Raw genomic sequence first — 24,220 nt, 5'->3', positions numbered from 1 at the left:
ACTTAGTTGCACCGTCATTTTAGATATAAATAGCTTTACTGAAAGCCACGCAGACGACTGAAGGAATCCCAACACAACAGAGGGGGAGGGATCACTATGCTTGTGTGTATACATAAAGCATACTGATGGTAGGCAGCCTCCACAAGAGACCAGACACGCTAAGCCTGCAGAGAGACAGTAGAGAGGCAGCAGGCAGCTCAGTTTACAGTCACACAAGAAGAAAAAGAAGAGGAAGGACACAGATCTTTTTGGATATAGACAAAAGCTGCATTTTTGGACCATGGGTATATTTGGATCCAAGCTGAAGAAGCATGCACAGGTACTGATGCTGGGTTTGGACGGATCAGGGAAGACAACCCTACTTTACAAACTCATGTACAATGAGAACGTGGTAACTGTGCCAACTGTGGGCTTCAATGTGGAGACGCTGGAGACCGACAGGAGCAGCCCCAGTCTGACGCTGTGGGACGTGGGGGGCCAGAAGAAGATGAGGCCCCACTGGAAGCATCTCTATACTGATACAGCTGGACTGGTGTTTGTGGTGGACAGCTGGGATGAGGAGCGGCTGGGGGAGGCCCGCAAGGAACTCCATAGGGTATTTTTTTAAGAATTACACCTTACTGGAACACCCTCATTTAATTTTAATAAGTGGTACATAAATATCTAAGAATCTAAAAATGTGTTTTGCTTATTATTATTTCACATTGACCTCCACTGTGCAAAATGACATTTGTGCACATTTTGACACTATAGGACTATGTCCTGAAGGGGGAAGAGTTTCTCAGCACTCATCTCAGGTCTGAGTTTAAGTTAAGATTTTGTAACAATCACAACTAGTTTGCATATTTCAGTATAGTATATTCCAATAAGCACCCATGGGTATCTTGAAAGGCACTATATAAATCAAAGTTATTATTTATTATTATTATTATGCAGCTTGATTTATTATTATTATGCACACAGATTGAGAATGGACCTTTCAGTGCGTCCAGCAATTTTACTCCTGATGTTAAAATAAATGCATATTTACAGATAATGGATTTTGAGAGAGAGGTCTATTAATAATCATATAATAATTGTATAACATTGTATCATAATTTCCAATGAAGATTTTGTGTAACATTGGGGTTATATATCGTTGTGAATGCTGCACAGTGGAGGGGGAAAGTAAAGTGTTCATGTGATGGGATGTATAGCAAACACATCAGAAGGTTCATGATATCTTGTTGTTACACTGTACAGGTTTCTTTACTTTGTTTTCTCCATTCATCAGGTGCTGAGATATGAGAGTCTCAGAGGAGTTCCCCTCGTGGTCTTTGCTAACAAACAGGACCTTCAAGGAGCACTAAGCCCAGAAGCACTTTGCCTGAAACTGGACTTAAGAGGATTGTGTGAGGGCAGAGCCTGGTTCATCCAGCCCTGTTCAGCCATCACCGGCATGGGACTGGAAGAAGGTTTCAGGAGGATGGTCTATCTAATGAAGACCCCGCTGAAACAGACTCAAGAGGACATTAAAGTTAAGATGAGGTCAAAGGGCCTCAGTATCACAGCTGTCAAACAGCTGATCTGCTGCAGATGATGGATGGAAATGTTTTTTTGAAGTTTCATTCATGCTATGTGCTGGATCCCTTCTCGCCTAACTGTGCGAGTCTTTGGCAAATGGCCACGCTGTGGAGGCAGCAATAAGAAAGAAGACGTTAACACGGTGATTAGCATTAATCTCCGGAAGTTATATCTTTACTGGATCATGGAGAAGAGAACGTGTCTTTGATGATAAACCACAAGGATTCTGTTTGCAATCTTGGATCATCAGGGTAGTTTTGAGAAAACAGTGAACATGTCTCCCAGACTATTCACTCTGACAGTGTAGCCTACACACTGTGCACAGGAAGCTCACTGATAAAAAAAACTGAAATTATCATTTCCATTTGTGCAGTATTTGTTGTATTATTGTTATTAACATAAAGATGTCAAATGCTTACTATTTCACACAAGCTTTATTTGATCATTTGGAAACTATCAGTGTTTTCTTACAATAATGCTAAATTATTGCAGATGTCCTTCAGCAATTCAAATAGATATAATCCTGAAGTGATCTAATTGTCTCAAATATTTAAAGAACAGCAATACATCTGTCAGCTCATTTGAACATGTTTAATAAAATGTGCTCTTTTAGTATTATTTTGTCTATTTGTTGTACTTAAATAAAGTTGTTACAAAATAGCTATAATGGAGTGAAGCGATTCTTTTTGAGTTTCTGTGATAAAGTCAACGGTAAAGGTTTTTATATCCTTCAAATAAAAGTTTAAATACAACAAAGTAACAGTTACATGTAAAAATCCTGAAATTGGGCCTCTGTATGAGAGAAGCCCATTTTATCAAGTCACCCACCTTTTCAAGTCTGTCTTCAAACAAGGCCCTCATGCCAATATGAACATTTAAAGAGTCATAGTGATTTCAGTGTTGAAGACTGGGGGTGAAACATAGACTGTAAAAAATGAAATCTATGGTCTTTGTTTTGTGTAAAAATACATTTCAAAGTTCAGCTAAAGCTCAAATGGATCTTCAGCAGCCCGAGTATATCAAATCAAGTGGATGACTTCCAAGTGTATTAACACACAATAGTCCCTTTTGTTTTACCTGCAAGACAAAGGAAATGTGTAAACATGGAGGTTAGCTATTCAAGCAAACTGCTGGAAAAAAAAAATCAAATCATACTTACCGGTATGTTTGACTGGTTAATTATCTAACATTTTTTGAAAAAAATAAAAATAAAAAAAATAAATATCAAAGTGTAGAATTTGACTAAAACTACCAAAGTCAACTATAATTTTTAATTCTGTGTAATGTCATGGCATTATGAGACATCTGCTTGACAACCCAGCAAAAGAAAAATGGAGCTATTAAATAATCACAATATTGTAAGTACGTCTATATTCTATTAAATAATTAACTTATGTAATAAGAGCTGCTGCATATGCGGGCAACTCTAAATATGAGGAACATCTCTTTATAAACTGCAGCACAGCTGAGCGAGCAGGCCAATGAAATAAAAATCACTTTGTGTAATAGATGTCAATTGTGCTTGAATGTGATATTCAAGTATTATTGTGTGTTGTTATGTGGCGCACCCTGCAGATGGACGTGAAACCAATGAGAGTACAGGGGATTTCCCCACCCTTCCTCCACCACGCCAGAGCGAGGCTGCCCTCCACCACCGGCATTCCCAGTATGCACCGCGGACAGAGCTGTAAAAAATAGTCCGCTAACGAAAGGCTGAGAAAAGGGAACCAGAAAAAAGGGGGTAGCTGTAGCTCACCAGCTAAATTCACCAGTTAACTGTATTTTACCGCAACCACAACTGCTAACATGGCTGACAGCGAGAAACTGGACAACCAGCGGCTGAAGAATTTCAAGAATAAGGGCCGTGATTTGGAGGTAAAAGTTTTTTTCGCAGATTGGCGGCGGCGGTGATGTGCTCTTTTCCTCGCCGCCGCCGCCGCTCCGCTGTCGGCCAGCTTCGCCTCCCGGCTGCCCTGTGACGTCGTTTCTAATTTACACCATCGGGGACTTGGTGCGCGGAGCTTCGGCCGGGGCCTCGACGGACCGGCCGTTTTAGGTCGCCGGCCGTGGCCTGGCGGTTTCCCCCTCGATGGTTTCACTGGGTTTTCTCCGTAACGCCGTACGGCCGCGCTGGTTATAAAACATGTCAGAGGAGCTGGTCGATGCGCGCTGCTAGCCCGCTGCTAGCCCGCTGCTAGCCAGGCCCACACGGGGAACATGCTATCCTTTAGTGAGACATATCACCCGCCGGGGCGATTTAGCTCGGTGTGTTAGCTTCTCAACGTGATTACTGTACATCCATCAGTACTCATAGCTGGCCCTCGGGATGTCTTTGGGTGTATTTGGTGGGAGATTTGCTTGTACGCGGCACATTAGCGTTATTTTGATGCTGCAGTTACTTTAGCCGACCTGCGTGCTAGCTGCTAACGCTGAGCTCGGTGGTGGTGCTGGTGGCTGCAGTACCACCCCTCCCCCGTCTTATCACCAAAAACAATGGCGGAAACCAGTCGGTCTCTGTGCTGGCCAGTTACCTGCCTCTCTCTCTTTTTTTCTTTTCTGTTTTATTACATCGTGGGGTGGTGTTAAATGATATACGTTTCCTGCGTTGTTGCGATGCTAACGGTGACACATGCTCGGTAAACCAAGGTTATCACAACCAGCTGGTTAACGCGTCCACATGACAGGCGGATCAAAGCTAACTACACACGCTGGGCCCAAACAAGTTCACACAGTACATTTTTAAACATGGGAGTTCAGCCTCGGCAGAAAACCACCAGGTTGATGGGGTTGTTTTCAGGCGGGCTCGCTCCAGATGCAGGATACACTCACACATCCTGTTTGACAAGTCGCTGCTTCAGCCCGGTAACAGGCCACCACACAGACGTGAGCCGTCTCGCCTGGTGGTAACCTGTTAAAACCTCAACACATACAGGCGCTATGGATAGATTTAACATCTAACTGTAGCTACAGCGGCACTAAACTCATCATAAAGCTATATTATTCAGTGGTCCGTTGATTGAGTGTAGCCATCTTGAACCAGTGCAGTCCAACACAACAGGCCTGCAGCAAACACCCCCCCCCTCTCTCCCTCTCTCCCTCTCTCCCTCTCTGAAGGGTTCAATGTTCAGCAACGTTGAAGTTGCTTTCAAGGGGCGGCCAGTCAACTTCATGGGGATTTTAGAGGTTGGAATTTGATGTATGTGTGTTCAGAGATGTCTCTTATGTTTTGTCTTACACACATGTAACAACAGTGCTGGGAAGACTAGAGTAAAGTAGAGTAAAACTTTATTCATCCCCACAGGGAAATTCAAATGTCAGGTAGCTCATCACCCAAAAAACAAACGGGTAACAACAGCCAGACTTCCAATTCATCCAAATGAGCACAAACTAACAGAGCATGGACAGCACAAGAACATAACATAAAATAAGTGAATATAAATTAAAGTGCAAGTGTAGAGTTGAAAATTAATTAAAAATTAGTTATTATTATTAGATAAACTAATATTATTATGCAATATGAGTGAAGAGAAGAGACACAAACAACGTAGGCCTCTAATAAAGACCACAGACCAGAATTCCAACAAAAACTTGAACATTTTGCCCGTCAGGACCGCAGGAGTCATCACAGAGCTGTATTAGTTAGACAGACGTGTCTAATGAATTAGCAACCAAGTGTATTTCAGTGTTAAATGTTTTTCTAAACCTGACAAAAAAAGCTGTATTAAGGAATACAGTGTTGGCGGACAAGACACATGGTTTGGTCTCACAGTAACTTAAGCTGAGTCATATTAGGTCAGACCGGTGTTAAGTGTGTTTGGGTGCTGTCATATGCAGTGTGTGGGCTGTTGACTTTATGCTCTAGGTATGACTGAGGCTGCTCATCGGCTCTGGTTGTATAAACTGAATCCTGATCACAGACTGTGCCTGGACTTAATGTCGTAGCTGGTGTGTTAACTCTCTGAGCCAAAAGCCGGTTATGATTAAAGTTCCTTGTTGTATAACGTTGATATGCTATCTCTCCTACAGACTATGAGAAGACAGAGGACTGAGGTGGTTGTGGAACTCAGAAAGGTAATCACATCTGTGTTACGTTGTGCTTTCACCTACAAACACCAGTGACTTTCAGCAATTACAATTTTTTGAAACAGAATTGAATTGTTATCTTTAAAATAACGTGCTCAAAGACACAAATTATCCATCATTTCTTCAAGAGTACGCATCAAGTAATGTTTTCTGTTCCCTGCACCACAGAACAAAAGAGATGAGCACCTTCTGAAGAGGAGAAATGTGCCCCATGAGGACATCTGCGAGGACTCTGATGTCGACGGAGATTTCAGATCGGTACGGTTGTGTCTCTCTCAAAATGTGTGCTTTTCACCAGAAAATCAAGTAAATTTAGTTTTTACTTTAGGACTTGTGTTCCTACAGCAGAGGAGTGTACAGCTCCTGTAAGGTTTCACAGCAGCTGTAGGAATGATGACTTTGGCGTATAAAGTCTGTTTGACCATGGGGTTTTTCACATTAGGTTCGTCTCACTGGTTGAACACTCTGGAGGTTTAGGACATGGTGACGTTTTGTTCATGTGATGGTGCCTCCTTAGCTTTCCTTGCCCAGTGCCTGTTGGGTGGGGTATGAGCGCGAACAAACATGCAGTTTGTCTCTCTGTGGCCTGTTTGGGACAATGCACCTAGTATAACTAACGGGGTTGTGCTCCCTTTTGGATGTTGTCTAAGCTCCTTGGGTCACAATATTTGTTTGAGAAACTTCCTCTTTTAGAGTATTGCTTGCCAGCTTGTGTGATCTCCACACCGACCTCAGTGTGGAGTTTTAATTGTCACTTTCAGATGAAAGAGAGCAGGTACAGTGAGTGCATCAGGGAACAAAACTATTATAATTATTGGTAATAATAGTTCTGCTCATGGTGGCTGTGTGTGGCTTGTATTGGACATATTAGCCTGCAATTGATCCCTCAACCTGGGCTTTCTGAGGCACATATCAATTCATATAAATATTAAGCATACCACAACTGATAAAGATTGTACTTAAAGTAGTGATGCATTATTGTGACTATATGTGCAGCGTACTGTTGGGGTCCTTCATTTCTGAGGTGAGCTTCAGGCACCCCAGTGGCTTTAAGCTCAGCAGTAAATGTCTCAGTCTTAATGTATGCGATGTTGTCAGACATGAAACATATTTTAGAGTAACAACAACACAGAAACTCGGATCAATCAGGAATCCCATCAGCTCTACAGTTCTGAGTTCGGTGGCATTGCTGGATTAAAATGGCCACTCATCAGTTCAGAGATTCAATCACAGTAACGGCCCGGTGGGACGGAGAGGGCTGATTCTAAGTGGGCTGCTTAGCAATATATCAACAATGACATGTTGCTCTGACTCACTGCAAGACATTAGAGAGGCTTTTGTGGGAAAGTGTGCCGGCCAATCTAGTTTAAATACTTAACAAACCAATTGGTGCTGTGGGAGTGTTTTCAGTCGGCCTAAAATAACTCATTGATTGTGTTGCCTGGAGGACAGTTGCTTTTTCATTATTTTGCCCATTTTGTGGTTAACTCTCTCAAAATGAATAATCTGGGACTCTCGGCTTGTGAGACTAATAGATGCCCTTTTTTGACATGGCAGATGTTTTCTAAATCCTCACTGTCTCTCAGCTTTCTTTTTCTATTTGCTCTTTTTCCTGTCTGAGTTCTCGTCTCTGCTATTTTTAATTTCTCTATTCCCCATTTATCTCTTTAATCTCCTTTCACAGTCATGGAATGCAAATACACAGTATAAATCTGCTGCAAGGACACACATATTTGCATGCAGGGTTGTGTTTGAGTGCCTTTTTTTTCTGATCTGTCGGCTGTTGCAAGTCCCCTGCCTCCACTTTACTTGAGGGTGCACAGGCAATTAGCTGTAACTGCTGGTTTATCAGCGCAGCGGTACTGGCCAACTTTATTCAATAGTGCCCAAAGTCACGGCCGTTTGTTGATTGAAAATGATACTCGTGGTCTCTACCAGAGGCAGTCTACACCAGCCTCTGAACTCTCTGTACTGGACCAGGTGAGGTTGCCAGTTGGCAAACTATCGTGTTGAATGCTGGCCTGCACGACCAGCCTGCTTACTGTTATACAACAACACCACATTGGTTCAATCGAGAATGCAAGTCGCTAATTTGTCCTGCTGACATTTCTCGATGTCCAGCCTGCTTATGTGACCGTTCATCCTGCTTTGTCAACGTCACATACAAAAGTAATTTTAGGAATAACTGTTGTTAATGCAGGGCAAGAAGCTAACAGATCGGCTCGCCTCATGTGGTCCTGCTAGGGTTCAGAGTACTCTAATGGCTTTTGTCTAATGGTCACCGCTGTGTTACTAGTGTTAACCTTTTCTTGTGAAACCACCAGTTTAAAATTGACTACGTACGGATCCTTTTGTAACTGTTGGTCTTTGTCATGTGTTTTACAAACGTGTCAAAGTGTGATTTTGTGTCGCTAACTTTTCCAAATGCCTTTTTTTCAGCAAAACACCTCTCTTGAAGCAATAGTACAAGTAAGTTGGATTTTTGATATATTTATCTATACCTGTGATCCCTGTGTATATTATGCATATTGTTGTTTTGTTTGTTATTTGTGTGGAACTTTGGACATCATGGGACGCAAGACAAATTTCAGAGTGATCTGACAATAAAGTGCTATCCTATCTTATCTTATTTAACTCTTGATCGCAGCCTAACTATATTATAATTGAACACAAATAGGAAGCTTGGTCTTTAAAAAAAAAATATATATATATTGCTTGGATTTTGCAGCACACAATGCACACAATGTACATCATGTACACAATGTAGTGACATAATTATTTATTTAAAATGTTGTGTATGACTTTTCTTGAACATGTGTTTTATTTTTTTGTAGAATGCCACCAGTGATAACCAGGGCGTCCAGCTGAGCGCCGTTCAGGCTGCCAGGTAGGACCACAATCCTCCATTCTCTTGAGTCCTACAGTTAAATGTTTGTTTGTCTTTGCGCAACCATTGAACAACAGATTTTTCGTTATGTAAAATTGTTGATCACAGTTTGAAGAGCTCTTTCACACCTAACCGCTCTAGATCGGGTTATTTAGCCTGGTGTGTACACTGCAACGCTGTCAGTCTATACATGGGTGCAGACGGATGCTGATGCATTTTGTTTATGGTGTGAAAACAAAGGGGATCAACAACCACAGAATTATATTGTAAAGATTTTAGTGTGAATTCAAAAAGAAAGAAGCTACTGAATCTGTCTGCAGAGTGCAAACTCTGGAGATTTCAATCGTATAATCCACCAAATCAACATACACATGTTAAAAATTGCAGATGTTAAATGATTAGTTTAATCTGACAGCATGAGATTTTGAATATTTAAGATTGCATTTTTGTAAATTACTTGCACTACATCATGGTACCTATTACTTCTGAAGTGAATGTCAAGGTTATTTTGTGTCATGTGTAATCAAGATTAACATCTGGTTCCTGAGTGTTTTTATAAGACTGATTCTGATCTGGTGCACCAACACTTCGTCTTAAGAGGGTTTCTGAATAAAATTGATGGGCTCTCAAATACAGGGTCAGTGTTGCAATTTAAAGGGGCTGAATGTTTTTTCCAGTTTGGTTAGACAGCAGGGATTTACAGTAAGTCAGCCCAGTCTGCTTAATGGACATTGTAAATGACACTGCAGTTCAGCTCTTTTAGAAGTTGGGTCAGGTGTATAAGGTTGTCGAATTCAGGAAACCTTTTAACCTTCCAAGATTTATGGTTGTTTTTGAATTTGTGCCTACCCTGCAGCATTAGTTTGACACTTTGAAGATGTCGTCACAACTCACCTGTAGGCGCTGGGTCATAAGTCGGGTGACTGACTGACAGGGAGGAGATACTTCACATTCTTTAGCTGTTTCTGTGTGTCTGTAATTGCTTCTTTTTTGTTGGTATGCATCAGTAAAGCTATGTGGGTATGAGAGCGTGAATAATGGTCTTCTGTTTCCCCTTTGTTTTTGTAGGAAGTTGTTGTCCAGTGACCGTAACCCTCCCATAGATGACCTGATAAAGTCCGGGATCCTTCCTATACTGGTCCACTGCCTGGACAGAGACGACAAGTAAGCGCACTGTAATTCTGTTTGCCCGCATGGAGCAGTGAATCATCCCGTTTTCATGTGAGATAATTATAGTACAAGTTAGCCCTTTTCCCCTGATCATGTTAAGTGTATGTACACTTCAAAGTTATGTAAATGAGCCAACAGGGTTTAGCCCAGCCTACAAGTGAACAGTGTTGCAGTTATGTAAATGTGTCCTAGTTTTCACCTTCTAGGAGTGGTAGGACATAAATGACTCATCAGCTTGTTCTTGCTGTTGGACGCCCCTTCCCAATCACACTCACTTTTACCTTTTCTCCATCTGTCCTCTCTCACCCCTCTTTAGCCCGTCTCTCCAGTTTGAGGCGGCCTGGGCTCTAACCAACATAGCATCTGGGACCTCGGAGCAGACCCAAGCTGTGGTCCAGTCCAGTAAGTGCCATCATATCACAGCACATCACATTTCAGCTTGCTTTTCGTTTCTTATCTTTCCAATGTTACAAGGGTAAATATTAAACATTTATTGTGTTTGTAGGCAATCCTTTTGAGAAATATTTGTCTGTTGCATCTGCAATCTTATTGTTTTCTTATTAAATTACTTCAATAACAGTTGATGGCGAACATAAAAAAAAAATCGATGCATCCAGTCATATTACTTAGATTTACCATGGCTTTGCATTTTGGTAAAAAGGAATTAAAATACAATTCAAAGCATTTTCAAATGGAAGATGTCATGGATTTTCCTTTGTAACATTTCTGTTATCGATTTTATTTTTTCCCCACTCGACAAATTTGTACATATTTTTCTTCTCCATTTAGATTTTTGTGTTCAAATCTGAGCCTTGCTCTGTGTTTATTGTGTAACGAATATCACATCTGTTTGTACGTTCTTTAAAGAGACCTGAATCGGAGCAGCACATCGGATCATGAGATGTTTTTTTTTTTTTTTAATTAATCAACATGTATCTTCTCCGTCTGTGCAGATGCTGTGCCACTGTTCCTGAGACTGCTTCACTCTCCTCACCAGAACGTGTGTGAACAGGCTGTCTGGGCTCTGGGCAACATCATAGGTGAGTCGCTGCTGGTGTGAACACCAGTGTGTTATTTATTTATTTATTTATTTATTTATACATACATACATACATACATACATAGACACAACACAGTCAGACCAAAGACTACATGCTCTCCTTCTGTGTGTTTGCGCTCTCTCCAGGTGATGGCCCTCAGTGCAGAGACTATGTGATCAGCTTGGGCGTGGTGAAACCCTTGCTCTCTTTCATCAGTCCCTCCATCCCCATCACCTTCCTCCGCAATGTCACCTGGGTCATGGTCAATCTGTGCCGCCACAAGGACCCTCCACCACCCATGGAGACGATCCAGGAGGTGCGTACTGTGTGTGTGTGGAGAAAATGAGTGAGCTGTGCCTCAGGTAAAGGGGTGATATTTAAAACGTAGTAGGTGTTTGTGGGTGGAGAGACCGTGAGGGATCATACTCCTTCTCACTGCATTTGCAACTCCTACGTGGTTTACATGTCATACATTCACTCAGCAGTGCTTTGTTTTACAGGTCTGTTGTTTCCAAATAAATTATTTTTAAAGTTTCTGGGAAAGATCCTTGTAGTTTAGAGAGATATAGGAAAGGTGGAGACATAGCTCACTTAAGTAAGTTTAATGTTGACTTTCAAATGAATTTCTATCAAAGAAACTGCTCAGTGTAAACCACAGTGACTATTTAGTATGTGTTCATTTATTATTGGAAACACATGATTAGCTCTCCTGCTGTCCTCTGAATATAAAAGTCTCAAGGTTGTGTTAGAAAAAACTAGAAGTGTACCCACTCATCACTGTTTTACCAGTAATTACTCCAGGAAACTTCTGAGGTGATTATTTTTTAAATTAATTATAATTTATGGACCTGTTAAAGAAAACATTCCTCGTTAGTTGAACCATTTTTTGAAGTAAGCTGTCCTCTGTAGTGGATGGCTGCAAATGATTGAACATGTCCTTGTCCGTTCTTGTGTGAAAGTCTAAACAGGGATGAGTATTGAAAAACTCCCCATCAGGAACAACACTAAAGAAGCTGCTGGAAACTGTCTAAATTTAGCCATGAGCTCGGAAAGTGTGTGGAGTCTCTACAGCAGCCAGTATTGACGGATAAATGTTTTTGAACTTTGGGTAACAATATGTCAGGTGCACTTTCAGAAATAATTTGCTTTTTGGCTACAGTGAAACCCTTCACGGTTCTCCTAAAACCAGGAACAGACTGGATAAGTGTTGTGTGTGTGTGCCAGCTGTGGAATGCCTTGGTTTTCCTTTCAGTACATGTAAATGGGTCAGAGTGGACACAAACAATTGATGGGTGTGATCTAGACCCACTGTTTTATTTTTTCCTATTTTTTAAATGTGATGCACACATGTTGTAGCAGAAATAGACACAAATAAGATCTTTTGATGTCATAACGGCATCATACCAGAAACATTATTTACCTACCACTGTAGTTGTCTACGTCTGGGCTGAATCTGAAATCTAATATTCCAGCAGCCTGCAAACTCTGTGTCGAGAGATGGAGCCGGCAATAACGGCAGCTCATCAGATATGTGGCGGGTGTGAACGCACACGTGCTTTTCTGCAGCTTCTGCAGCTACACAGGCAGTGTGTTCCCAGCATAGGAGAAAGATGAGTGTTTTTATTGGTAGGTGTTTGACAGTGGGAGAAGCGAGGAGGATTAGAGCTCCATCAGTGGTCCGTGCTAGTAAATTTAGGGTACATTTATTGTGTTTCTGTGTGGTACATAAATGGAGGAAGGTGCAGGGGGTATTGCTGAAACGTCTCTGCAGCCATCGGAGCAATGTGTTTTCATCATAATTTTCTCCACCTAATGACTTTTCTGTCTGAATTCCTCTCAGATCCTGCCAGCTCTCTGCGTGTTGATCCACCACACTGATGTCAGTGTAAGTATACTCATTTTCAGCAGCCTGCGGTGCCTCGGCCCCTATGCTGTATTCCCAGATGAAAGCCCCGGCTAGATTATCATTATCTAATGAAAGCTGTACAGAGAGCAATTATATTTATTGTATATTTATTACAACGCTTTGGTGTTTTTCTGCCTCCAGATCTTGGTAGACACAGTGTGGGCTCTGTCCTACCTGACAGACGCTGGGAATGAGCAGATCCAAATGGTCATCGACTCCGGCATCGTCCCCTACCTGGTCCCTCTGCTCAGTCACCAAGAGGTCAAAGTTCAGGTATGGAGAAATGAAAGGTCCTGTTCACTTTTAATGAAGTCAACTTGATCAGGAAATACTTAAGTGGTTACAGACCAGTCGACCAGCATGTAATGATTATAATTTATAATCCATCAAAACAAACAACCATGCACCAACAGCTCTATTAGTACCATTTTATATCACATCATTGGAAACATTAATAGATAAACACTCGTGTGTAAGCTTTTAAAATCGCACTAATGAAAGTTTGATGTTTTTATAATAAAAAAAAAACTCTCCTTGCAAATTATTGAGTAAATGTCACCTCCTGAGTTTTGGATTAATTCAGCGTCAGGCAACAGGCATCTTTAAATTATGTAGAAATAAATCTTCTATGTATAAATAGGTATTATTATTATCATCATTATCAAACCGTTTTCACACTTCCTCTCCGCATCCAGACTGCTGCCCTCAGGGCCGTTGGAAACATAGTGACTGGCACAGATGAACAGACCCAGGTGGTGCTCAACTGTGATGCCCTCAGCCACTTCCCTGCCCTGCTCACTCACCCGAAGGAGAAAATCAACAAGGTAAAATATTCTCCTTTCTTCCTCATCCACGAACACACACACACACACACACTTGCTACAATCTCAAACTGCCACACCAGTCGTCTGGAGGTGATGAAATCAGAGACTTGGTGCTAGTGTGAATGCTGTGTGAGAGATGATAGAGGGGACAGACAGCTAATGGTAGGACTACACAACATGGAGAATCGCGAGGACGAACGACGACGAAGAAGAGGACCTCGGTGGCTTGGCTAGTTGTAGTTAGTGGGGGTGGAGGGGTGGCTACTAGTCTGTGTGCACGTGATTGAATGTGTGTGTGATCTCATGGGTTGGTGGCCAAAGGGTGCTGAGACCATGTGTTCCTGCTGATATCGGAGTGCATCTGAGTCCGGTCACGTATAACAAGAGGCCCCCTTTGTGACCTGGGCGATGATTAGAGCCTCAACATTGCCCTGGCCCCACCCACAGCACTCTGTCTCGACCAGAGGGCAAACTCTCTGAGAGACCCTCTGGATTCTGATCCAGATTAGATATAAAAAGATGTGTTTTTGACGTGTTTTCTGCCCCCAATTGAGAGAATGGGCAGTCATGTTATTCTAATAACAGTCAACAGTGAAATTTCCCTGAACGCCTCTCTCTGTCTGCTTGAGAATTAAACCACCTGCCATTTAAAGTTAGATAATAACAATTGTATTCACTTTTAAACAAATGAACAAAAAATGTCACTTGTGCTCTCTCTCCTGTAGGAGGCAGTGTGGTTCCTGTCCAACATCACAGCAGGCAACCAACAGCAGGTGCAGGCCGTCATTGATGCCAAGCTAGTCCCCATGATCATTCATCTGCTTGACAAGGTTTGTATCCATCTGCTTTTTATGCACCGTGACAAGTGCATAAATAGGTGATATGCTGTTTTTAATTGAGTAAACAGATGTATGTGTTCCTAACTTGAATGCATCTATTTTTTAGGGCGACTTTGGCACCCAAAAAGAAGCTGCCTGGGCCATTAGCAACCTGACAATAAGTGGGAGGAAAGATCAGGTAAGAGTGTTTTCTTTGTTACGACTCCTCTTACCTGCTAATCCTTACACAGCCTTTCATGACTGAACACCGTTTGATTTTTGTGAACTGCAATGGAGAAGTCATTAGCTGAATAAAACATCACTTCCAATATGAGTTTGACCTTCCTTTTTTAGTGGCTACATTTTTAAAAATCCAAATAAAAAGTATTGAACGTCCATCCTTCTCCAGCATGTCATATCACTGATCATATCGTCCTATCTGCTGTCTCCAGGTGGCCCACCTCATTGAGAAGCAGGTGATCCCTCCGTTCTGCAATCTGCTGACTGTGAAGGATGCTCAGGTTGTGCAGGTTGTCCTCGATGGCCTCAGCAATATCCTCAAGATGGCCGATGATGAGGCTGAAACTATTGCTAACCTCATTGAAGAATGTGGAGGTGAGATCCATTTAGTACTGTTTTAAGGGTTTTTCCTGCTTATTAAAATGGAGTGGGATTGTTGATCAAGTTGTGTGAAAACTGCTGTTTTTGTCCCACAGGATTGGAAAAGGTGGAGCAACTGCAGAATCATGAAAATGAAGATATCTACAAATTGGCTTACGAAATTATTGATCAGTTCTTCTCATCCGATGATGTAAGTAATACTGTGTGTGTGTGTTACCTCTTCAGTTTTCCATTTAGCCAAGTATTATTTTGGTTTCAAAGCCAAATAACTATCAAGTTGTGTTAATCAGCAGTATTTAGTATCACTAAACTGTACATGATGAACTTTTCTCAGTACTTTCACCTATGTAATTCAGGGGTCACCAGCATAAAGGTCATGAATTATTCCTTTTTTTTTGAGCGCCACTGGCCATTTACTTTGCACATTGCTAATGTGGTGTTGTGCGCTCTGTCTATCTGTCCCTCAGATTGATGAAGACACCACCCTCGTCCCAGAGGCCATCCAGGGCGGAACTTACGGCTTTAACTCAGCCAACGTGCCAGCCGAGGGATTCCAGTTCTAGAAGGCATCTGGGGTATTCTGGAGTTTTGTTCACGATGCAGCACTCTGTTCAACATAAAAAAATTAGGAGAGAAAGAGCGAGAGAGAGCGAGAGTGTGAGAAATTTGATCCATTGTGCTTGGCTCGTGGGATCCATGGCTGCATCTTATCTGAGAGAAAAATGTGTGGATTTCATTTGGCATTCCAGGGGAACCAGCCCAAATGAAGTTTGAGATGGCGAGTGGGTGCGAGTGAGAATGAGTGGCTACATGTTGCAAACAAGCAAAACATCTACATCGAATGCGTTGAGAGACATGCCGACATAACTTCTGTGTTATTGGAGCTGTCGTCTTCGGAAAACTACTTCAAATGACAACAAAAAAAACTCGATGTCTGCCCGGGGAGAACCAAGGACATCCAAAAATATGAAATCAAGAGATCTTGAAATATTACAATACAACAAAATGCAGAAATGAATATAACTATAATTATGAACTGAGATGAACCACAAACCATCACAATTCTGCGGTCCTCCGACTCGAGAGGGCGCCACCCTCAATGTGCCCCTCCCCCAATCGGCCACGCTATCAGACATGTGTGTGAATGGACCCATTGTGTATGAATGTCTGGACTCAGTGCTGAGGAGCCAGGTTCATCTCCTCCAACAAGACGCCCTGATGGGGCACCATCCTCTCCCCCTGGTGGGCGGGGCCAGGAGTCCGGCTGCGCGTGTCGCATGTGCGAGAGAGTGGACGGATGAGTTGTGTGTGCTTGGCTGCGTGCGTGACTGGGAGTATGCAAGGCTGGGTGAGAACGCATGCAGAGACGGGAAAAAGATACAAATACAACATCTGAAGAGAAACAAAAATTGAGAAACGCAACAACGATGTTATCAAAGGTTTCAGGAAAGAAATTCTGCCTTTGAAAGAGGCTGATCCTCTAAATCCCTAAAAGGAAGAACTTTGGATATGAGAAAAATCATCGTCATCACAAGGATTTTTTTTTTTTGTTTTGAATTATTGTTAAGTTAGTATTAATTGACACTGGACAATGTTAATGGCAGGTGTGGAGCAGCAGTGCATTGTATTAAGATGCATATGGTGGCTTTTGGGCTTTTCTTTTTGCCTCCAGTGTGTTTCTTTTTATGATATTTTTTATTTTAAGCTTTTAGTTTCCATTGCTTCTGTAAAGGTGATTGACGACGATCGTATTCCACCCTCACACCAGATCCCTAACCTACGCACCAGACATGGGCTTGATGCTGTGAAATTCTGACACCATCACTATAATCAACCAAATGACCTGTTCCCCCTTGTGACACTTAATTATTTGTCCTTCAATTTACAGCAAAATCACTGCTTTGCAGTATTGTTGCCATAGCTTTGACTTATCACCAAGGGAGAAGAGAACAATGGCCATTTCACGTAGGATTGTGAATCATAACCTTTGCATGTACTAAACTATAGCACAGTTATTTTTAGGGTATTTTAGTTTCCTTAGGCTGTGGATACAGTGTAATTTTCATTTTAAGTAAAACTGTGCTTAAATGTTACATGTTTCCCCTTCCCTTACCCCCTCACTTGTGTCCAATTTGCTAAATAATCTGTATGGTTTTGCACATGTACTGCAAAGTGAGGCCTGACGTCTAACTGAGGGTGTGTTGGTCGGTTTCATAGGTTTCGACCTGCCAACAACCTCTTACAATATGCATCACTCAACCACAATCTTTGTTGTATTTCTAGAGTAATCCAATGACGCTTTTTAGTGATACTTGAGAAAATAATGAATTTATTTCAGGAGCAGCAGTAATGAATCTGCTAATGTATCTCAGCTAGACTAAGAGAGGACTTAACCTCCCGTTTCTCAAGGTCAAAGGGGAATTGGGGAGTTGTCCGAAGTGGGTTCTCCTGAATAATAAATAAACCCATGAACAAGTTTGCTGTACCTTTAGTACCTGGAAGTCCTTAGCCCCATACTCCTCTTTCCTCTTATACCAGCTAGGTGTACAAGCTTACCCTTTTCCATTTTTTGTGTTAACTTCAAACACTGTAGTAAATGATTACATTTTGTGCTCATAAACCTTCTGTTGAACATAGGGGTATCTTTTTTTTTTTTCTTTTTTCTTTTGCAGCATTCCTTGTTAGCAAACATGTGGTTTCAATTCTAAAATTACGACAAAGGAGGAAAAGAAAAGGTGGTTTGCCCCAAATCCTTATTTTGGGGAGATAGGCTACACAGGATAGGTTGTCTTCGAGAAAATAAATAGTGAAACCCAAATCGAGAGATTGAGTGTGTGTGTGGTCTGTGGTGGAGAAGTGGTGTGATACTAAAGCCTTTTTTTTCTCTTTTCTTTTCTTTTCTTTTTTTTTTAATTTTCCTTTTAGGCATAAAAAGAGAGTAAAAGCCAAATATCTTCGTTTCTCTCCGCGGCTGAGCTTGCATTCAAATCGAGAAAAAACAGCCCCTGATTGGTCAGAGGGACCGTTTACCCGCATGCGCACTACGGGCCATAAAAACGATGCATTCGGTGCAGCTGTCGGAAAATGGGAGGGAGGGAGGAGTGAGTTATTTGGGCTAACTGCACTTTATTTGCGAATAGAACATTATCTTGAGCCACCAGAAGCAAACACTGCGACACGCTTTTTTTTTTTTAAACCTTATTTCGTATTTTCTTACATGAACAGTGGGGCTGTGTACATGCCCGCCTCCGGCTGTATTTACGAGTACAAATTTACGGAGAGCACTTGAAGGCATCACACGAAGGAACAGGAAATAAGAGCTCTGTTTTGGAGAGACACTTTCCTCCGAGCAGACGGTGAGTTTTTAACAAGAGTCCTCACTTGATATATCTATTTTTCTGTACAGTTGTGTCACCAAGACTGAAAACGATCAGTAACTTGGATAAAACGGACTGTCGACAACAAATGACGATAAATTAGACGTGTCGCCGGGAAAGTATCCGCTGCATTTGTTAACTCGTTTCTAGTGTTGGGAGCGTCATTTTTTTTTTTTAAAAGGATGAAAAGTATTTTTAACATCCGAGTTATTCAACATTTTTCTTGTTGAAGTGCAGCTGAGGTTGCGCTACATGAAGCCATAAAATGGGAGTTTATCTGCTTGAAAGAAAAAGCTTAATAGTAAAAAAAAAAAGGAAAAAAGTTTGACTGAAAAGTTAAAATGTTGTGGGGAGCAACGGTGAGGTTAAAATTTCAGGTAACTTGACAGCTCTTTTACACAGTAAAAATGAAAAGGCCATCTTCAGATATACCTGTGAGTTATATGGATGTGACTGCAAGTCGATTGGCACTAGTGAGTGTAAGTTAATCGACGGTGTTAACGCTAATCAGGCCGCAGCAGGACACCTGTCACCTGTTTGAATCTGGGCGCCAACTCGGCTGCAGCTCGACTCCATAAACGCATCGGGTTGTGTGAGTGTGTGTGTGTGTGTGTGTGTGTGTGAGGCCGCACAGCTCAACAGCCTGTCCCTGATAATAACAAAGTGTGTGTCTGTGGGAGTTGGGACTGGGTGGATGCTGGCATGAGGCCTCCTATTGTCGCTGCGGTGCTGCCTGTAACTAGAGTCGACAACACAAACACACACACACACACACACACACACACACACACACACACACACACACACCACAACATAACTGATCCTGTAAGAGGAGCTGAGCTGTTTTTTTGGCTCTTTAATTGTTTTTCTGTACAGGATCTGCTTTTCCACACACACACTGGCTCGACTTAGTTCAATGTAGCAATCCCTATTAGTTATATTAATATTTTTATATTATTAACATCTAGCCTAACTGTTGTGCCATGATGAAGTCTACTTTTATTGTGCTTACAGTGGTCTTTTTTTTTTTTTTTTTGGCAGTGGCATAGATGTGTTAATTAAATTTTAGTTTAGCACTGAGGTCACAGTGGTGGTGGTGTGGTTGTACTGGTCAGATGTGTCTGACACTCTGCTGTGCTGATGTGTGTCAACAGGGAGGAAGAAAGAGACTCGCCGAAATTTAGTCCACTAAACCATGACCCTGCATATGTTCAGAAATATACCCAAATATATCCAAACGCATTACATATGCTCAGATATACACTAATCCCATTGTTCCCTGTGCTCAGAAACAATCAGCAGTCAGAATTGTAACTGGGAAGTGACGTATATTTGTTAATGTTGCTGAAAACAAACAAAAGAAAAGCCTAAACAAAAACGACTAATGAACAATGTTTCAGTGTGAATTGCTGGACACAGCACCTCTGCCATGTGTACAGGATAAAGGGACACTGAGTTTACAAATGGTTGCACTGATGGTCAAAGCCTGGAGGCCTGCAGATTAGTCAGAGTAAGGCCACACCCAAGTGTTGAGAATATGATATGATTAATCTGCTGAATATTTTTCGCAATCAGTCATGTTGATAGCAAAATGTCAGCAGACATGGAAAACAGCTATTAATAACGAATATGTTTTAGTGAACGGTGATATCTGCCAGGAATGAAGCATCCAGTTGATCACACATTTCACAAGATGGGACCTTCAAGTGTCTAGTTTGGGATACGGGCAAAAAACGTTAAAAGTTTCCTCCAGGTTATGTTCACTGTACCGTTTGTAGCACGTGACTGTTTTTATTGGACAGGTGTGACGCAGCTTTTCACCCGTCCTGCTGTCCTGCCAGATCTTCTCCCTCAGCGACCAGTCCTGAGCCGGGTCCCCCAAAGTCTCCGCTATGGAAAACCTAGAGGAAGACCTGACCTGCTCTGTGTGCTACTCTCTGTTCTCTGACCCGCGAGTGCTGCCGTGCTCTCACACCTTCTGTAAGACCTGCCTGGACAACCTGCTTCAGGTGACCACCAACTATTCCATCTGGCGTCCGCTCCGCCTACCGCTCAAATGCCCCAACTGTCGCAACGTGATGGAGCTGCCCCCGGCGGGCGTAGACGCTCTGCCCACCAACGTGTCTCTGAGGGCCATCATCGAGAAAGTAGGAGAGAATCACTTGTGTTCAGCTGAAACAGTCACCCAGCTGTCAGTCTGAAGTCCTCTCAACTGGCTTCGCTGTTTCAGCTTGTGCTCATCTTGTCTTGTGTGTCCCCGTCTGCTCACTCATTTGCTATCTCAGTACCAGAGGGACAACGAGCCTCGGCCCCCGTCCTGTCAGGAGCACAGCAGGCAGCCGCTCAACATGTACTGCATCCAGGATCGGCAGCTGATCTGTGGGCTGTGTCTGACTGTCGGGCAGCATCAGGGACATCCCATAGACGACCTGCAGGCGGCTTTCGTCAGGGAGAAACAGACGCCGTCGCGACTGCTGGCCGGCCTCTCTGATCAGAGATGGCAACAGGTGTGGTCAGCTTCTAAGTTGTGGCAAACGCATGAAAATCCAAAACCTTTCTCACTGCACTCGCTGCCCTCTCTCCTCTCGCTGTCTCTTTAGGTGTGTGAGCTCGGGGAGCTGCTGGAGCAGGAGAAGTCCCGCTGCGAGGGGCTGGTGAGGCAGGACCGACAGGAAGTCAGTCAGTTTTTCCAGTCGCTGGAGGTGGTGCTGGCCAGAAAGAGACAAGCTTACCTGGAGGCTCTGGACAAAGCTGGAGCTGAGGTGTCCCGGGCCTACGACCCGCTCATCCACAGAGTGAAGGAGCTGCAGGTCTGTTTCTCAGCGTCGCTGTTTTTGTTTGTTCAGCTCGCACCTAAAAGGATAGTTAGTTCAACATTTTGGCAAATTCGCCTATTGCCATAATCTCCATAGTCATAGGGGTAGATTCATTACCTTTTAATTATCGGTTGTTTTGAGATCCACGAGCTGCTCAGCGAACACCGTGGAGGTGAATGGTACAGGTCCCCTGTCCCTCAAAACTCATCAAATACACAATCCAACAACTCCAAACAAACGTAGGACAAGTTGTGACCTGCACATTCACCACGCTATGAAATAATCATGTAACATTACGAGACAGAGTTGTTTTTGATGCAAATGCGTATCTGGTACTACATTCCAGACAGAGTGATTTCATAAGCGAGTGATTTCATAAGCGCAAGTAGTACAGAGTATTTGCTTTGTGTGTCATAATGTTACGTAATTATACATGATTATTTCGTAGCGTGGTGAATGTGCAGCTCACAACTTCTCCACAAGCGTTTTTAGCAGTTGTTGGATTGTGTATTTGATGAGTTTGATGAGGGACAGGGGACCTGTACCATTCACCTCCATTGTGTTCGCTGAACAGCTCACGTCTCTGCCTCGCCGATCTCAAAACAACATGCACTGATAATTAAAGGTAATGAACCTATACGGATTGTGGCAATAGGTGAATTTGCCAAAATGTTGAACTATCCCTTTAAATTATCTGGCACCACTTTGGAAATATTTCTGTTTTATATTGTGTGAAGTTTTGCATATAAGAATGAACAATGTTCATTAATCTTTTTGGCAAGTTACACCAACAGTCAAACAAGGACATGATTGTTGATGACCAGTGATTGTTTCCTCCAGGAGGAGCAGCTGGACCTGGTGTCCCTGGGTTCGTCGGTGGAGGAGGAGGACTCGCCGCTGGTCTTCCTGGAGAAGGTGCATATGCTGAGAGAGAGGGTGGAGGAGTTCATGAAAACCCCACTGCCCTCGGTGGTAAACCTCTCCGTCAGCCCGCGGGCAGCAGATTTCCTCCAGGAGCGCTGGCCGGCCGTGACCATCGGCAGCCTGGAGGAAGCACCCATCCCTAAGGTGAGCTGCTGCTGCACCAGATGTGCCGGCGGAGGCGGCGGCGGCGAGGCCGGGAGGGATCGCTCCGACGCGTGGTGCGAGCTGCAGCCCACGCTCTCCGTGGTGCTGCTGGGGCTGCTGCTGCTGCTGGCCTTGCTGTGGGTGAACCCGGTCGGGGGGGCGTCGCTGGGCTTCTCCCTGCTGTCTCGGTTCAGTCAGGTCGTCCACGGCCTGAGCAGCGAACTCATCACATCTGTCTGGGACACAGCGGGGTCGGCGTACACCGTGATGCAGTCAGGTGTGGAGCGGTGGAGCACACAGCTCTCCTCAGCTGGGGAACAGGCTTTTCAGCAGCTCGCTGCCTTATTTAAAACTCTGACATCCCATTGAAAGACACTGAAACCTTTTTTATCTACAAGCTGAGAAAGTCTCACTCCCTGTCTCCTGTAGTGAAGCAAAATCAACAATGAGTGTCTTTTAACAGCTGCTACCTAACAGTCAAAAATGTTAAAGACATCTGATTTTTGCCTTCAACGTCACAGTGAAATAGTAAATGTTTCATTTTAGATGTAGATCAACACTGAACCATATGTGGTGACAGGAGAGGGCATTGCAACCCTTCTCCTTTTTTATTAATGCTACTCACCACAGTGAGTGAACAAATAACTACACACTGAAGGCCAGTGTATGGAAAATTGGTCACTAAAAAACTGAATTACAAAAATATAAATGAATATAACCAGACTGAGCACATATAATTTCATCACAAAATGACCTATTATAATGTATTATCCTCCACTTTTAAACATGTATATGATCATTTTCCTTCAAAGATTCCCATGCAGACCGGGGGAAAATCACAGGATATGATTTACTCACTTCCATATTATAAAATGCTGTTAAGTTCTTTTTTTGAAAATGAGACGGTTCATGTAGCTGTAAATCTTTTTATATTCTAGAAGATTGTGTTATTGTCCAGTGTTGTTCCTCTTTGGTGTGGTATTTGTCTCCATGCTCATCTTCATACTGCCCAATTACTCAACACTACTCCAATCATCAAGGCGGAAACACTAGAGTTTGTAGGCAGTGTTTTCATTTCTAAAGTCACCTTTCCCATCATGCAGTGGGACATTTCAGTAGTGCTCCTGTTGTCTCAAGAGCTCGGGACAGCAACACAGCTGACTGCGTATCCATTTACAGTGACAGAGCCTGCTGAGTGGAAGCAGACACAGTGGATCTGACTTGAAGCCTCCACAGATCATGTTTCTGTGATGATGCTCTGACTGTGCCTTTAGCCATCACACCTTTACCTCGCCCGCACTTCATAGCTTTACTGTAGAGGACTGGTTACTCCATAAGGACCAATAGTTTTTAATCCAAAGTGGTGCAATGACACAGTCCATTTTAAATATGATTATAGCCTTTGGAAAAGCTTTATCAGCACTATGCTGCCTCCCACACGTTAGTTCACTTTCTATTACTCAGAACTGACTGTTGCAGTACTTGTATTGTTTTTATAAAACTTCTCAATGCCTGTATTTTAAAAAGTTACAATAAACTAGTTGAAATGCTTCGTTTTTGTTCTGTTGACAATGTTGTGCAGTATGTCACGTCACCTTCACAGTAAGCCCAATTAGCTGATGGTCGCTACACTTGTCTTTGCAGTGTGAAGTATAGTGTCCAAGTTGTCACATGACTGTACAGTATGCATCATTTGAGCTGCTATTTTTTTCTACAACATATTTGAAAACTATCCCTTTTGATTACATAGGTCAGTGCACATAATTTTAGGAATCTGGCCCACCAAGTTACAAGAGTTCAAATTTTTTTGTAGTTGCAGTGTGAATAAGTTACAAAAATATCTATCTATATCGCGCGTCTACATTGGAAGCTAGGTAGGCTGTTATCAGTATAATCAACTATGAATGAGTTCGCCTCAGTTTCACGTGATTTGTCACTGTCAGCCTGTTAGAAAAACATTTTACTGACCCGAGCTGAGAGCCCCCCCCCTCCTCCTCCAAAACAAAAACTCTTCGGATCTGAACGATTCACACAAGTCACCTAATTG

General features: G+C 42.7%; 3 protein-coding genes across 4 annotated transcripts; all 3 read left to right on the top strand.

The window, feature by feature from the left end:
* Positions 1 to 78: 78 nt before the first annotated feature.
* LOC146976512 (ADP-ribosylation factor-like protein 14) lies at positions 79 to 2,222 on the top strand. Its single transcript, XM_085796351.1, has 2 exons — positions 79 to 595; positions 1,274 to 2,222. Exons 1-2 carry the CDS (start codon positions 281 to 283, stop codon positions 1,577 to 1,579), a joined length of 621 nt encoding a protein of 206 aa, XP_085652477.1. The 5' UTR covers positions 79 to 280; the 3' UTR covers positions 1,580 to 2,222.
* A 1,037-nt stretch (positions 2,223 to 3,259) lies between these two features.
* Positions 3,260 to 17,734, top strand: kpna4 (karyopherin alpha 4 (importin alpha 3)). The gene is made up of 17 exons (XM_085796346.1): positions 3,260 to 3,438; positions 5,590 to 5,634; positions 5,815 to 5,904; positions 8,086 to 8,115; positions 8,481 to 8,533; positions 9,602 to 9,697; positions 10,020 to 10,105; positions 10,657 to 10,743; positions 10,890 to 11,059; positions 12,584 to 12,628; positions 12,791 to 12,922; positions 13,345 to 13,473; positions 14,199 to 14,303; positions 14,419 to 14,490; positions 14,744 to 14,906; positions 15,008 to 15,102; positions 15,380 to 17,734. The coding sequence occupies exons 1-17, from the start codon at positions 3,370 to 3,372 to the stop codon at positions 15,473 to 15,475; spliced, it is 1,563 nt and encodes a 520-aa protein (XP_085652472.1). The 5' UTR covers positions 3,260 to 3,369; the 3' UTR covers positions 15,476 to 17,734.
* A 412-nt stretch (positions 17,735 to 18,146) lies between these two features.
* trim59 (tripartite motif containing 59) lies at positions 18,147 to 22,682 on the top strand. 2 transcript variants are annotated; one of them, XM_085796349.1, is made up of 5 exons: positions 18,147 to 18,268; positions 20,131 to 20,436; positions 20,575 to 20,796; positions 20,890 to 21,099; positions 21,946 to 22,682. In XM_085796349.1, the coding sequence occupies exons 2-5, from the start codon at positions 20,182 to 20,184 to the stop codon at positions 22,540 to 22,542; spliced, it is 1,284 nt and encodes a 427-aa protein (XP_085652475.1). In that variant the 5' UTR covers positions 18,147 to 18,268; positions 20,131 to 20,181; the 3' UTR covers positions 22,543 to 22,682. The 2 variants fall into 2 exon arrangements, with proteins under 2 accessions (XP_085652475.1, XP_085652473.1); XM_085796347.1 differs by having other exon boundaries at positions 20,092 to 20,436.
* The last annotated feature ends 1,538 nt before the right edge of the window (positions 22,683 to 24,220 follow it).

The sequence above is a fragment of the Trachurus japonicus genome, chromosome 13, assembly GCF_045865225.1.
Source record: "Trachurus japonicus isolate A0001 chromosome 13, Traja_1.0".
Classification (NCBI taxonomy): Eukaryota; Metazoa; Chordata; class Actinopteri; order Carangiformes; family Carangidae; genus Trachurus; species Trachurus japonicus.
The sequence above is the reverse complement of the archived record's forward strand: the minus strand, read 5'-3'. Positions and strand labels throughout refer to the sequence as shown.